At 43.5% G+C, this 15,748-nt stretch overlaps 1 protein-coding gene across 2 annotated transcripts in view; it reads right to left on the bottom strand.

The window, feature by feature from the left end:
* Positions 1-6,800: 6,800 nt before the first annotated feature.
* Positions 6,801-15,748, bottom strand: part of DCTN4 (dynactin subunit 4) — a 30,361-nt gene continuing 21,413 nt past the window's right edge. For both annotated transcript variants that reach the window (XM_037044883.1, XM_037044884.1), the window contains 4 exons: positions 13,546-13,600; positions 12,468-12,575; positions 10,455-10,552; positions 6,801-7,536 (listed from right to left, as the gene is read on the bottom strand). In XM_037044883.1, the coding sequence (XP_036900778.1) occupies positions 7,323-7,536; positions 10,455-10,552; positions 12,468-12,575; positions 13,546-13,600 (475 nt within the window). In that variant the 3' untranslated portion in view covers positions 6,801-7,322. The remainder of the gene's footprint in view (positions 7,537-10,454; positions 10,553-12,467; positions 12,576-13,545; positions 13,601-15,748) is intronic.

The raw sequence follows: 15,748 nt of genomic DNA, 5'->3' as shown, positions 1-15,748 counted from the left end.
AAGTTATAACCACTTTGCCAATATTTTATGAATTTCAAGCATTCTGGTACCAACTTTATAATTCTTGACATATCTGATCAAACTACCTAAAACATTTGTCCCCTAATTTTTAAAAATGAGGTTTATGTAAATATAGTTTATGTACAGTGTTCCTTCTCATTGTACAGTTAGGAAATTTTACATACATTCACCACAAAGGTAGACTAGTTCCATGCCAAGAAGTCCCCTTGTACCCAAGTCAATCCACTTGTCCCCACACATACTATCAGAGGCCAACCACTGGTGTGGCTTCTGTCCCTATAGTTGCCTTTTCCAGAATGTCCTAAGTGAAATCCTATATAGATTTTGGGGTCTTCTTTTCCTTAGAATATTGTATTTGAGAGTCACCATACTGTTATACATATCAGTAATTTGTTCCGTTTTACTGCCAAGAATTCCATTGAACGGATCTATCAGGGGGTTAAAAAAATCCGTTTGCCAGTTGATAGACATTGGAGTTGTTCCAATGAATGTAAATAAAACCATTATAAACATTCATACACAGGTTGTTGTATGGATGCATGTTTTTATTTGTAAATACCTAGGGGTGAGATTCTCTGATCATGTAAATATGTATTTTTCTGTATGAGAAAGTGCTTGGGTTTATCTGAGCTTCTTGGATCTGTGGTTTGTCTTTCATTATATTTTGGAAATTGTTAGATGTCATCTGTTCAAATGTTCTTCTGCCTAGTGTCTTCTCCATCTGGAGCTCCAATTACACATTAGACCCTTCAGTGCTGTCCCACAGGTCTTGAACACTTGGTTGTTGTTTCACTCTTGGTAGGGAGAGTTCAGTGTGAATATCTATTGACCCATCTCCAAGTTCCCTAATTATTCTTCAGCTATGACAAGTCTACAATATCTAGAAGATATTCATCTCTGATCTTGTTTTTTTAATTTTTTTTAATTAAGAGGGGAAGGGAAGGAGGGAGAGAGAGAAATATCAATGTATGGTTGCCTTTCGTGCACTCCTGCTGGGAATTGGCCTGCAACCCAGGCACGTGCCCTGACTGGGAATCGAACCACAATCCTCTGGTTTGCAGGCCTGCACTCAATCCACTGAGCTACACCAGCCAGGGCTGATCTTGTTTTTCATTTCAATTTGTCCTACATAGTTTCTACATCTTTTTTTAATGTGTTTTTTAAAGATTTTATTTATTTACCTTTAGAGGAGAAGAGAAGGAGAGAAATATCAATGTATGGTTGCCTCCTGTGCATCCCCCGCCGGGAACTGGCCCACAACCCAGGCATGGGCCTAACTGGGAATCAAACCACGATCGTGTGGTTCACAGGTCCGTGCTCAATCCACTGAGCTACACCAGCCAAGGCAGTTTCTACATCTTTGCTGAACTCTGCTCACACATATTACCCACACTTTCAACTAGATCCTTCGACATGTTAGTCAAAGTCCCTGTTTGATAGTTCCTACATCTGAATCATGCCTGTATGTGGTTTCGTTGTTGATGAAAAACAGGTTGGTTTTTCTTTGTGTATCTTTTTTTTCTTGATTGCCAGTCAGTGCTTATATAACAGCAGCGACTGGATAAATAGTAGTGATGCTTGGAAATGGACAAGTGTCTTCTTTTGTCAGGCTATTTGTGTGGGGTTTGGTCCATCTAGTCAGGACCTGAGCTGGGTTTGGGTTTTGTTGTTGCTATGGTCGCCTTGAATGTCCCACAGCTTTCACCCTCCAGCCTTATTTTGTGCTTTAGGTTGGAACTGAAGAACTTTTCTCACCCGTTCGTATTTCATCCTTAGCTTCCAACGGTCTGGCACACCTGCACCATGGCAGCCAGTCTCTGCCCTCCCTCGCCCCCAGCAGCTGGTTCGTTCCTGGCAGCTTGCTAGGTGGGTGGTGGGAGAGCGGTCAGAGTTGGTTTTTTGCTGTTGCTGTTCTAATTCAGCCTCAATCTTTTACAGGTTCCTTGAGGCCAGGTTTTGGGAACTGGTCTTTTCTCAGTATTGCTGCTCCTCCTCTCTGTGGCAACCAAACCCTGGCTTGTAGAGGCAGCTGGTCTTATGCAGGAGTTTGCTGCCCTTCCTGTAGTGGTAGATCTTTAATAGAATTGGTATGGAATCCTGGGGCTCAAGTTGAGGTTTTTTTCTTAGCTCGCTCCAGCACCAATGAGAAACCAGCTTTTGCTCCTCCCCCAGTGGCTTAGGCCTGTTTACTCCTTATGAGAGAATGGTCTGGGCAGGGAGAGGCGAGGTTTCATGCCTTCCCCAAAGTGGCGGCAGATCCCTCACACATGCCTCACAACCCAAGGCTCTGTGGCACTGGGGCACGGCTCCCTGTCCTCGAAGGTCTTTGTGGACACCTGGTGGACATCATGAGTGCGTGCAGGCTTAAGTGTTGGAAGCTCTCAGTTCCATCCTGCCACATTAGCCTAAAGTTGGCCTTGAACATTTCCTCACTATTTTAGTTGATTTCCTCTTACCTGCTCTTGCAGCAGCTGCCGCTTCCTCCTCCTGTGCTCTGCTACACACAGGCGGGCCAGCCTACGGGTCTGACCTCTCTCCAGAGGGGTCTGTCGCTCGAGATTCGGCGATTCAGAGTATTTGACTGCTCTGCCACTGCTCTGCTCTGATGGCCCCAATAAAATTTATGATTTTTGTCATCTATCCACCTTCAGTTTTTTTAGGAGTGGGGGGGTGACGCTCTCTCCAGGTTTCTACATCATAGGCAGCAGTCACTCTTATTTTAAAGGAAACTTTGATCACTTCTGTTAATAGAGAATTAGTGTCAGGTTTAGATGTGGCCTTAAAAACAAGTACAAGGAAAATGAAACATGTTTTCAGTAAGTAGCTACTGTTATCTACCAAAGGCTCAGCCAGAAGTCTGTGTTAAAAAGGGAATGAGTATTAGATGTGACAAACATAATTATGAGTATTGATGCTTTTTCCTTTATTTAACTGGAGGGATGGGAGCCAGGGGACATGAGAAGGAAACAACTTTCTCACTTGAGGTCATTATCTTGTGCAGCTGTCTAGCATCTAGAGTGAAATATATTACACCACAGATGCCCCTAACCATAAGAAAATGATGAATGAAGTGCGGCAGTCCCCCCATCTGTGTGGGGTACTTTCCCAGACTGCCAGCAGAGGCCCGAAGCCTTGGATGGCACAGATCACTATCTGTATTGCTTTCTCCTATGCATACACACCTTCCTTCACTTCAAGGAAGCACTTTATGGCTTTTTCTTGGCATATCCCAATGCCAGCTTCACTCCCCTTGTGCTTTGGGACCATCATGAAAACTAGGGTGACCTGAACATGGGCACTGAGATACTACAACATTCGATCTGATAAACAAGTCAGCTCCTAAGTGACTAGCAGGCATATACAGCATGGATGGCTGACAAAGGGGTAATTCATGTTGTGGGGGGCACGGACTAGGATGGCATAAGATTTTATCACACTACACAGAATAGCACACAATTAAACATTTATGAGTTATTTCTGGAATTTTCCATTTAATTTTTCTGGACCACAGCTGACCACAGGAAATTGAAAATTACGGGGTGGGGGGACTACTATATTGCAATTGTGCAAATGACTTAGTTCTGGGCACTTGTGTTTACTCCCGGCTGCCCTCTGAACGGAACACATGAGAAAGCGATGACAAAGGGGACTGGATTTGGCCCTGAAGGAGTGTGCTGTGTGCACACAACATCCCATCACCCAAGAAAGAGGCAAATGCTCTGTAGGGGTATGGTGCTGTGGATTAGGATCCCACCTATATGGGAGAGATGGGGGCAGGAAAGTAATTCTGAAGGTGCAGGGGAAGGGTAGAGTATTCTATATTGAGAAAACACCAGAAAAAGAAAACTCAAGTCAAGTAAGATATTTGGCTTATGACAAAGAGGCATATGTATAGTAGAACAGATAAGAGTTCAACCACTATATTAAGAAGGATGACAGTATTATCCAACAAATACTGGGTGCCCACTATTTGCCAGGCATAGGTAGGTACCAGTCTCTGCAGATGCAGCGATCTTTCAAAAAGATGGCAACCCCTGCGCTGCAGGGCTCGCGCTGTAGGGCTCACGCTCTAGGATGAGAGATTCACAGCCAGACTGGGTGTGAGCAGTTAAGGGGCTGAGAACTGATTGTTTAACAGTGTGGACTGCTGGGGACCTGGTGGGGCTATGGGGTCCGGTGAGACTGGGAGGAGAGGAACTGAGAGCAGGGTTGGGGGCTCCGTGTTGAGTGAGAAATGGGACTGAACAGGGGTGTGAGGTCCAGTTCTTTTTTAAGGTCAGAGAAATCATAACAGAGAGCCGGAGAGGGAGGGGAAAACAGGCCCCTGAGCAGGTATGAGGATGAGAGAGAATACGGGCTCATCCTTAGCACCACTAAGAGGGGGGCATCAGGCAGGGGCATGACAGTTTGCTCTGTAAAAGGAGGAAGAATCATAAGAGTGTGGAGGCGGGGGGAGTGGGCTACTTGTTGGAGCTGGGACACTTTGTATATTTTAAAGTTTATCTTTGGGAGCCACGACCCAGGAGAGAAGCTGGTAGAGACCTAACAACGTAACATTTACATAATGGTTCAGGTAACATCTACCCATACAGTGTTACAGTGAACCCACCTAATATAGGGTTTTAGCTTAGTTCATTTAAAGAAATGGAAGAAGGGAGCAAAGCCCACTGACTCTCATACTAACTCCTGGGACCCCACCTGACTTCTTACTCCGAGCTGTGCTATTACAGTCAGTCTTCATGCGACCAAACAAAGACGTTCAAGCTTTGTCTGCTTTATTGGACTACATTAAGTTAAGCAATAAGGCAAAACAGGAATTTGTCATTCATAAAGATCAAGGAGTGCCTCTTATTCCGACAAGGAACCAAGGAGGAGGTTTCTTCACAAATATGCATGACATTTAGCTCACGACACCTACAAGCACACTCAATAAAATTTTGGTGGGCTAATCAAATCACAAATCCAAATGAACTTCGTCTTAGGTTCCCAAACTGTAGTCTCTAGTGCTAATGACCTCTAATTCGCCTGCACTGGTGCACAATGTCGATGCATTACAAATCGTGCACCTCATCTAATACACAAAAGCAACAAATAAATTTCAAATTTACCAGTTGCAGGTGCTGAACCATTTCTACTAACATAGAGAACACCAGCTTGCACTGAAAACTATCTTGAGGACACACTGAACAAATGGCTGTTACTTAGCCAGTTAATTTGGCTTCTGAAGGAAATGAATTTTATGATCCAAAGTGTTTGTGTTTCTGTGTCACGGGATGACAAAACCCATCCCTTCATCAGTATTCCTTTTGGGAACCAATACTGGCTAGGTGCCACGAGTGCGCCGCACACCCACTCGAACGCGGTCTCTGCGAAGGTGGAAACTTGAGTTCTGGGCGGTGGTGCCCTTTCCTCCACTGGCAAACGCGAGCAGTGGCCTTGCAGTAGATTCTAGCAGGTAGTGAAATAAAAATTAACCTGACACTCTGTGGGGTCACAACAAATTAAACTATTTCTACAGTTTGCAAATTTGTAATTACACAACCTCTGCCTCAAGTTTTAAGAGGCTAAACCTTATTATTGTCATAATATTAACACTGCAGCATGTGTATCACTCTGTGGAACATTATTCACAAAATTGGCTGGACTTTAAGAATATCACTGTCTTTCAAAGGCTTCCTAAATATCTTCCAGGGGAGCTGACAAGATACAATGTCCTATGTATATTTCTAGATTACTATATATCTTAATTTTTTCTCTTTAAACTCAAGGTTTGAACTTAAAAACGAAACCAGGGTAAACAGGAAACTTCCCCTTTCACCACCTGCCCGCCTGCTGACAACGCATTTACAGAAAATGTGGTGGTACGGCTGGCGGTCCACTTTGTCAAGTCTCATTTTAGAAAACATCACAAAACTTAAGTGAACAACCCAACTCCAGGATGCGGAGTGAAGAAAGGACGTGTGCTGTCAGCGAGTGTTCGGGGCTACTCGCTGAGCTGTTTACAATCGACAAAGTCTCATTTGACACACATGGTAACACCCACACTCAGGAAGAGGAAGGTCCTTTGTCTTCATACTGAGTGGGTTCAGGAGATAACTGTTAATCTCCCCTTCAAATCAATGGAAAGAACATTAGTTCAGATCATGCTAACAACCTTTGAAGTGTTTTCTGCATTCCAGAAGTGAACCTGTCCACAAGTAGTTTTCTTTGGGCTCTTTCCAGGTCCCAAGTACTCAGAAAAATTATGAGTTAAAGAGATAGAGCAGAGAAGGGGAGGGGGTGAGACATACAAAGACTACCTCCCCGTGGAAGGATTAATCCCTGGGTACTGTGGCAACGCTTAAAAATCAATGGAATTTGCTGCCCCCTCAACATGACATGTAAATGCCTGCTTCTCAAATTCTTCTTTTTTTAAATATTTTATTTATCTTTAGAGGGGAAGGGAAGGAGAGAGGGAGAGAAATATCAATGTTTGGTTGCCTCTCATGAGTCCCCTGCTGGGAACTGGCCTGCAACCCAGGCATGTGCCCTGACTGGGAATCGAGCCGAGATCGTGTGGTTCGCAGGCCCGAGCTCAATCCACTGAGCTATGCCAGACAGGGCTCAAATTCTTCTTAAAAAAAAAAAAGTTCCATATTCTGTTGGGGAAAAATTTTAAGAGCAACCAATAGAGTATTCACTCAGAAGAGGGCAAATGAGAACGCCTTAAAACTTCTCACGGCTTTCCAATCATCACAAAACTAAAGACAATGTGGCAATTCTATTTTTGTCAATGGAAGTCTCTCGCATGATGGGAGCCACGATGGCGAGCAAAAGGATGTGTTTAGACTGCGAGGTTTGGTTAATGGAACACAGAAAGCAGGCGGTACACTGAGGCCGATGTCGGATCGTGACCAGCAGGTCTTCCTTTCAGTAATCATTTTAGGTTTCTTCTGCGAGAGTATGACCCTCTGTGTGGTCAGATCAGGAGACAGTATGTCAAGTTTCTCAAGTGTAAATCTAACGCCACTCCCAGGAACAGCCACCACCCCTGTTCTCGGGATGGAACTGTGCTGTCGTTAGTCAACATGCAGGGCTCAGTGAGGGAGACATGACTTACTGGTGCTAACAGAGTGAGAGCAAGAGGAACAGCAGTTACCCCGTGTTCCTAAGGCCGCGCCTGCCCCCACCCTCCTGGGAACAGGATTCAGTAGTGCACGGGTACATCGTTATACACAAGGCCTAATGAAGCAGCAGCTTCTGCGTTTTACATGGGTTTGTAGTGATACCGTCCTTTGGAATCTGCCCACCAGTGAAACCTTTTAAGGAACAAGTGGGCCCAAACTGAGTTCCACATGCTGTGTGAGCCAGATGACTTCGGTGGCCTGGTCACTTTCCTCGATGGGGCGGATGGGGGCTGCCAGGTTTTTAAAATCATGCTTCATCTTAAAGCACACGGTCACTTCACCCTCCTCACGTTGTGGGGTCACTTTGATGAAAATACCCACTTTGTTGGCCTTTCTGAAGGCGATAATGCTGTGGAAGGAGATAAGCACAGTATCAGGTCACAAGTCAGCCACGCCACTGAGGCTTAGTCACATTTTATGGCTCAGCAAGAAACCTTTGATGACAAGATATAACCACCCTCCCATTTATCAGCAATGAAGAGTTTCCTCACCAAAATGTTCATCTCCTTATTTTCTAAATGTTACAAAAGTAAAATATAGTCATGAGAAAAAGTGAAAGTCTTCCCTTTATTTTTCCCTTCACCAGAAGAGAAAAACTGCAAACACTTTGGTTCTTGGACAACCAGATATTTTGTGTTTACATTTTTCTGCATTTTTAACACACACAAGACACACTATTCTGTAACTTGCTTCTTCCCGCCGCCCATCACAAATACCTTCCCACACGGGACACGGAGACCGTATCCATCCCGCCTGGCGGCCACCCAGTCCTCTGATCCACGTTTGCTGTGACTGGCGTGCCCGGGGGCTGTTGCCAGCGTTTCTCCGTTACAAACGCACGGTGCTGCACCAACCCTTTCACGGTCACTTGTGTGCGCGTGTGGCCATGTTTCCACAGAACAGACTGATCATAACTCAGAGCCAAAGGGATGTCTGGAACACCATAAATCAGTGTTTTTGTATATAACCTCTGTAAATTAGGAATTTTTAGAATAGGAAAAAAAATCTTTTTAGTTGAAGTTCCATTTCACTTTTCTCTGACATGCACTTGAAATTTGTACTTTAATAACTTAGCTTCAAAAAATAATGAAATAAACTATTTAATCTACAGTTCAAATAAAAGTCTTAGAAAAGTTACTGGAATTAAACATTTACATTTCTAAAGAGTATTACATAATATTTACAGATATGTAAAAATCCTATAAAGTATAGTAATGTGAAATAGAATTAATTCAAGTTTACCAATCTGTCATGTAATTAACTGGAATTTGGTATCTCAGATGACTCTTCAAGACAGTGACCCTGGCTCAACAAATTTATGTACCAAATTACTGTAATTTAAGGACCCACATAAAGCAAAAGATTACAGAGAATGCAGTTTGTTCTGTAGTTAACTAATTAAACCTTTGATTTGTATCATTTTTTAAAATTCAGTTAAAGATAGCAGAAAGGAAAAAGTCTATCTTTCTATTCTTAATTTCCCAGGCAAAAAAAAAAAAAAAAAGAAATAAAGAAAGGAAAAAGGAAAGGAAAAAGTCAGCCCTGGCTGGTATGGCTCAGTTGGAGTGTCATCCTGTAAACCCAAAGGCCACAGGTTCAATTCCCAGTTAGGACACATGCCGAAGTTGCAGGTCCATTACCCAGTCGGGGTGTGTATGACAGGCAACTGATTGATGTTTCTCTCCTCCTCTCTTTCCTCCCTTCCCCCGTCTCTAAAGTCAGTAAGCATATCCTCAAGTGAGGATTAAAAAAAAAATCAGACTCCTGGTGCCTCCCCTAGGCCTACTGAGGGGAGAATCTCTGAGTGGCCCGGGACTCTACACAACCACCAAACCACCCACCCACCGTGGTGCTTGCTTAACTTAACCCATTTGGTAAGCACTGTACTAATCTCACCTGTGCCCTCACTTTATTTTCCCAACCCACCCTGTTCTCTCTTCTTCCCAATATCTTGCTAAGGGAGCTTTTGATCATTCTGTTACAAAGCCCTAAATATTCCTGTGCCAGGATATTAAGCTATTGCTTTTTCAGCTCTAAGGTCACCCTCCACATTAGGGGTGTCAAACTCATTTTCACTGGGGGCTACATCAGCCTCATGGTTGCCTTCAAAGGGCCAAATGTAATTTTAGCACTATATAAATGTAACTACTCCTTAACTAGAGGCAAGGAGCTCCACACTGCCGCCAGGTAGAAACAAGGCGCAGGCTGAATAAAACAAGGTGGAGGCCCGGATTCGGCCTGTGGGCCTTGTGTTTGCCACCTGTGCTCTCGATCTTGCTTTGTGACCCAGGACTGTGCAAAGCATATTCCTGCTCTGCAGGCTGGCTCCCTGTCGGGTTCCCGTTAGGGGGCTCCAATGGGAGCCCAGAACCTGCAGGAAGCAGGGGCTCCCTGTGGGCTTTCTGTCTGTGAGCAGTTCCCATGAACATCCCAGCTACACTCCTTCACCCAGAAAGTGGCAGCAACCAGCTGCAGTTTTCTGACTCCTGTATAACCAGCTTTATCATGCACGCCTGCCAAACAACATCCTCTCTCTTACTTCCCCACAGGTCTTGAAGTTTAGCTCCATGGGGCTCTTCCTTCAAGCTGCTCAATTTTAAGATTCTGTCTCCCTTTGTTCCCTCAGCTCTGGGGTGGTAGCTCGTTCACAAAACTGCCATCTCTGGGATACTTCAGAGTTCTTTTTAACCTTTGAAGACACCCAGTTAACAATTCTTTATATTAAATCCTCCCTGCTCAGCTAATGTGATTTCTTCCTTTAGACTGGATACAGACTGATGCATTTCCCATTCAGGGAAAGGTTTGGTTTTTCATTCTTCAGTTGTTACATATGAGAGAGTAAAACCTATTAATTACTGTAGGAGAGCAAGGGTAGGGGTGGACAAACCCAGTGACAAATCTGTAGGGTACTGCATTCAGTTCCCAACCTGTATTCTGTACCCAGCCATTATAAATCATGCACCTGAATTTTTTTATTCACATGGGAAAATACACTGACGTGAAAAAACGAATGTTCAAACCATGTGCTTACAGAATGATACCGATGACGAAAGGAATCTACAAAAGGACAAACACCAAAATGTTAATGATGCTCATCCCTGGCAGCTGGGTTTCTTCTTCATGGTTTTATATATATTTCCCAAATTTCTACAGTAATTATTTTATAAGAAAATTTATTTTTTAAATATCCAGATTAAAAACTGGATGTCAAAGTGGGTCTCTTGTGCCAGCCAACTGTGGTGTGTGGATCACAAGCAGCTCACTTACTCAGGGTCATCCTGGAAGTCCTGGGGCTCGGCCAGCTCGTCGTATTCAGCTGCAGCGTCCTTGCCAGCCAGCACAAGCTCTTTGGGGGGCACCGCCACCTGGAGAGCAGCAGAGACAGGCCTTTCTCAGAAGAGACCAGTGCGCTGTAGAGCATTCATTCAGCAGAACATGGAGAGCATGACACTGATCCAGACACTCAGAATTAGCAAGACTCAAGAAACACACAGCATTCTGTCACTTAGACAGAGGGACACAGGCATTTGCTATGTTATTATTCGAACTCTGTGGTGTACATAAAACGGTTCAGTATTTTTTACATTCGGCCCTTTGAAGGCAACCACAAGGCTGATGTAGCCCCCAGTGAAAATGAGTTTGACACCCCTGATGTACACGGTGACCTTAGAGCTGAAAGAAAAACACAGAGGTGAAACGCTGGGTGTCGGGTACGTCTGGGTGCGGCCCTTCAGGCCTGTCCGTGTGTGATGATCAGGCTTTAACTTCGCCAGGTCACAGGTAACAGATAACAGGGCCAACTTCATTTCTAATTATGGGTACAAATATGGCTGGGGAGGTAGAAAGAGAAATAAAAATAGAAAATCCACAAGCTGGGCATTTCCATCAGGCACTTATTTCTGTCTCTATCATTATTAGACCAGCTTGGTGTTACCTAAAAAAAAAAACAAAAAACAAAAAACAAAGAAAAACACCAAGGAGAGATGTGTGTTTTCTCTCTTGGGAAATAATGCTAATATGTGAAATGATAAGTCCTCCACTTAAGGACTAAAAGGAAGGAAGCCCTCGTTAGTAAAGCACAAGGAAAAAAGAAAAAAGGAATAAAAAAATCTTTTACTAATATTATTTGAATTATAGGAATCAAAGACAGGTATCCTTTCTACCAATTTTTATTAATGAATATCACACAGAATTATGAGTCAATAATAGATGGTCTACAGAGACAAGTTTTTGATCTAAAATTTCAGATACCAAATTAATCACCAAATAATAAAATGTGGAAAGATCGCATTTCATTCATAAAATAACACTGAGAGTCCAAATCACCTATTTTAATATTTAGTCAGTGCTATGTACCCGCTGTGCAAGCAGAAGGCATCTCAAGGAGCCACACCAGCTTACAGAGGCGATGTTATTTCGTGGGAGTGTGGAAGAATGAGTGTGCATTAGACTGACAGAGAGGTGAGGGCACATGTGCCAGGGGAGTGGGGACAGGAAGGAGGCATTCTAAATAAAACGAATAGCACATGCAATTGTCCAGCATGAAAGCTCACAATCCACTGGTCCTGCTTGGGGCACAGTCATTTCTGTGCATGATCTGGAGAATGCCAGATTTGCGAACTTGGGGGAAGAGCACCTGACAGAACGGACAGAGGTGAGGACATCACGGAGCTCGTCTGCTATGCCAAAGAATTTGAATTTCATCTCAAAGTTAGAGGAATACCAAATAATCAGCATGTCATGGTCAAAATCTATAGAGGCAATAGATTTGATTTTATTTTTTAAGAATTTTTTAAAAGATTTTATTTGTTTATCTTTAGAGAGGAAAGGAAGGAGAGAAGGAGAGAAACATCAACGCATGGTTGCCTCTCATGAGTCCCCCGCTGGGAACCAGCCCGCAACCCAGGCATGTGCCCTGACTGGGAATCGAACCACGATCGTGTGGTTTGCAGGCCCGTGCTCAATCCACACTGAGCTACCCCAGCCAGGGCGAGGCAACAGATTTTAGAAAGAGCACCCTGGTGGCAAGACCAACGATGTGAAAGGAAGCAGGGGTGGCCCCAGAACAGTGAGGCCAGTTAGGAAGCTACTGTCCAGGCGAGAAACAAGGAGTCCTTCAACTAGGGCAGTGGCAGTTGTTTGCAGATAAAGTAAAATCTTAGGAGGTAGAATTAGAACTGGGGACCGCTTGAATGTGGAAATGAGAGAGAGTGGGAGTCCTTTAAACCAGGTCAAATGAGGTCGCTCAGGGTCAGGTAGGACAAGGCACAGTGCTCCTACCTTAGCAGTGCTGTTGATATTATCGGGGTCCCCCTCATCACACTCCAGCAGTGTCACGTGGGTGAGGTTCTCCACTGGATTCGTAAGAGTCAGGAGGACCTGGCTCTCCTGTGAAATGGGAAAAGCACCTCTCAGGCATGTTCTACTACTTTTCTTAGTTGCTACACCAAATATTTCACAAAATCCTCACCCATCTTCCCCAATTACTCCTGAGCAAGAACACCTACCTACCCACACCTTTCCATCACCACTTTCTGAAAGTGCTCACTCATTCCCAGTCTATTATTTATATGTTAGACCACATACTCTCTAGAGTTGCTCTTTCACAGAGGAAATGAGACAGATCCCATAGAAAGGGCCAGTTACTAGATCCAGAAATTCTAAGGAATGTATATATCTAAGTGATTATTTAAAGTTTACAACTCTTGCTCCACCCAGTCCTCCACTTAAGGCCTAAAAGGAAGGAAGCCCTCAAAAATAAAATACAAGAGCCGCAGGCTCATCAGATTAACACCAAAGAAAAAATGGCACATCAAGACTGTAGAACACTTTTTTTTGTTTGCCCTTGTTTTGCGCACACTGGAGATCAGCAAAAAACATCATTAAAATGAACAGGGACTTTATAAATGTCTTCATGGGCACCACAAAAGGAAAGAACTAAAGAGGCTGCTGCATAATAGTCTCCAACTCATCAGGGGAGAGTGGTGGGAGGAAGAGGAATATATAAGGACCTCAAAGCACAGCGGGGCAGTGGTAAAGAAGAAATTTGGGTGATTCCTGGTATCTGCTACAGCGCACACATGAGATGATGGAGAAGAGCTACAGAGGCCAGTGGGGTTCAACCTCTTTCTCCTCGCCACCCATGCCTCCCCCTCTCTCCACGTGCACACCGCTCCACTCACAGATGTCCCTGTCAAGACTCCCAGCTTAAAGAAATTTAAAGTCTCAATTCCTTTATTCCTCCAAGCTTTCTTCTTTTCTACAGTTTGCATCCCATGCCAAATACACACAGCCACCCACACACACATCTTTGATCAATGAATTCTTTCTTTTCCTATTAACAAAGGAAAGTACTGACCTTCATGTAGCGAAGGTTGGGAATCGACATGATTCTCACTTCTGGGATATAATTGCTGTGCATCGATAAAAAATGCATTAGTGGTCAATGGAGTCTCATAAATTTATTACTTTTTTTTAGCTAGTGCAACCAAGATTTCTTCATGTTAATTAAAACATGTCAAATAAAAAGAATTTTACAGAACTGTATCACCACTACAGTAAGAACTTAAGACACTGACCAAACTGGTAATAAGTTCTTTCTGAAATCTTATGTACACTTCTGTCTCAGAGCCTATAGATGTGTGAGTATCATGGACGGTATCTTCCCTACGTATTTATCGTAAATGTTTTTGAGATTATGACTTAATCACACATTGTAGGAGTGTAAAAACCCTATCACATACTTTTATATAGTACTTACTATGTGCCAGGCAATGTTTGAAGCACTTTACAAATACGAACTCATGCACTCTTCACTGCAACTGCATGAGACAAGCATTATTATTACCCCCATTATAAGGAAGAAGCAACTAGGCTTAGGAGGGGACGTAACCCGCTGGTAAACGGCCAAGACTCAGACCCAGGCAGTCGTGCTGTGCTGCCTTTCTACATGAGACCAATGAACTGTACTCACATGTGTTTGTTCTGGACTCCAAGCTGTCCAGGTTCAAACCCCAGCTCAGCATTTATATACCAAGATACTCCTTTGTAAAGACCAGGGCAAGATATTTACCTTATTGTGTTTTGGTTTTCTCAATTTTAAAATGAGGACATTAAGAGTACCACATCTTAAAGTTACTGTGAAGAATACATTAAATAATATACGTAAACGTACTTAGAACAAAGTACTCATAAATGCTAGTACGTCTCATGTATTAACATGAGACAAAACCTACTGCAGAGACACTAAAGTGGGGGCGGAGGGGAAAGTGAACTCTAAAATAGAGGCAATAAGGTACTTTAGCTTCAGACTAGACATTCTCTCGTGCTGGTCACCAGGGTTGCCTGAGTAACTTAAAACAAATTCAAAGGCCCCATTACAAGGATTTGGATTGGGCAGAGCACATGTACTGAGATTCCCAGGTGATGCTGCCATGACGTCAGAAAAAAGCACTTTTTCTCAAAGCAAGCTTAAGAAATTAACGCTAGGTACAACCTGCCATTCAGGGTTTCTATCATGAGCATAATTCTTAATAAGAAAGGCGTTCACACCAGGCTTCACATGACCATTTTCACAGTATTCTTCCTTGCTAACCAGTCATGTATTAAATAGTAGACAAACAGAACATACTTTCTGGTGATTCACAGTTATAAAGCATTTGCAAACAGAGCGGCTCAACTGAGTCCTCTCACAACCCTAAGTGGGAGGCAGGACCAGGGTTCCCACTCCAGAGACGAGGGAAGTCAGTCTGACAGAGTAGGTGACAGGCCCCAGGCCAGGCCCTTTTAGCTCCTCCCTCCTACCTCGGCAGACCAGCACTCCCGCGCCTCTCGATGCTGGTGGCGCTCTAACTGCTACGTGATACCCTGTGGTGCTAGTGCCATCTCAACAGTCAACTATTTGTTAATGGTGGATCAGCTTGTCAATGAAATCATTTCCAGCTTCGGTCAGGAAAATGCTGCAATATACATCCTTATAAATATAGCTTTACACACTGGTGCTTTTGCTTCTCCAGAACAGATTTCTGGGATGGCACGGCTGGGTTAAAAAGTCTGTAACTTTGTCTTGATCTTCCAGACCACCCCCCAACAAGACGAGCAGACACAAGCCTGCCATCAATGTGTGCAAACATCTGCTCATTCTCACAGGCACCAGATGCTCTTTATCTTTTCAAGCTTTTCCTAACAGTCTCAGCATCTTTCCATATAGCATTTACTGGTCCACTTGGAATTCCTCTTCTGTGAGCCACCTATCCAAATCCTTTCCGATTTACAGGGATTCTGCATTTTGAGGTATTAGACTTTTATTTGTAATGAAATGGCAAATGCTCTTTTCCGTTCTACTGTCCCAGGACTTTGCTGTTGTGGCTTTTGAATTTCCTGCCTTACTTAGGATGGATTCTCTCACCTTAGAGTCAAGACAGTATTTTCCTAATTTTTCAAAATATTTTTCTTGTTTGACAGGTGATTTTCATACACAAAAATTCCCTTTCAACTGACAAGTCTCAGTGCGTTAACCCTAACTAATCACTTTTATACCATGCGGTGAAGCGTTATTAGAA

The sequence above is a fragment of the Sturnira hondurensis genome, unplaced genomic scaffold (assembly GCF_014824575.4).
Source record: "Sturnira hondurensis isolate 20B ecotype Veracruz unplaced genomic scaffold, ASM1482457v3 Scaffold0004152, whole genome shotgun sequence".
In the NCBI taxonomy this organism is placed as follows: Eukaryota; Metazoa; Chordata; class Mammalia; order Chiroptera; family Phyllostomidae; genus Sturnira; species Sturnira hondurensis.
Note: the sequence above shows the minus strand (reverse complement) of the source record. Positions and strands in the feature narration are given on the sequence as shown.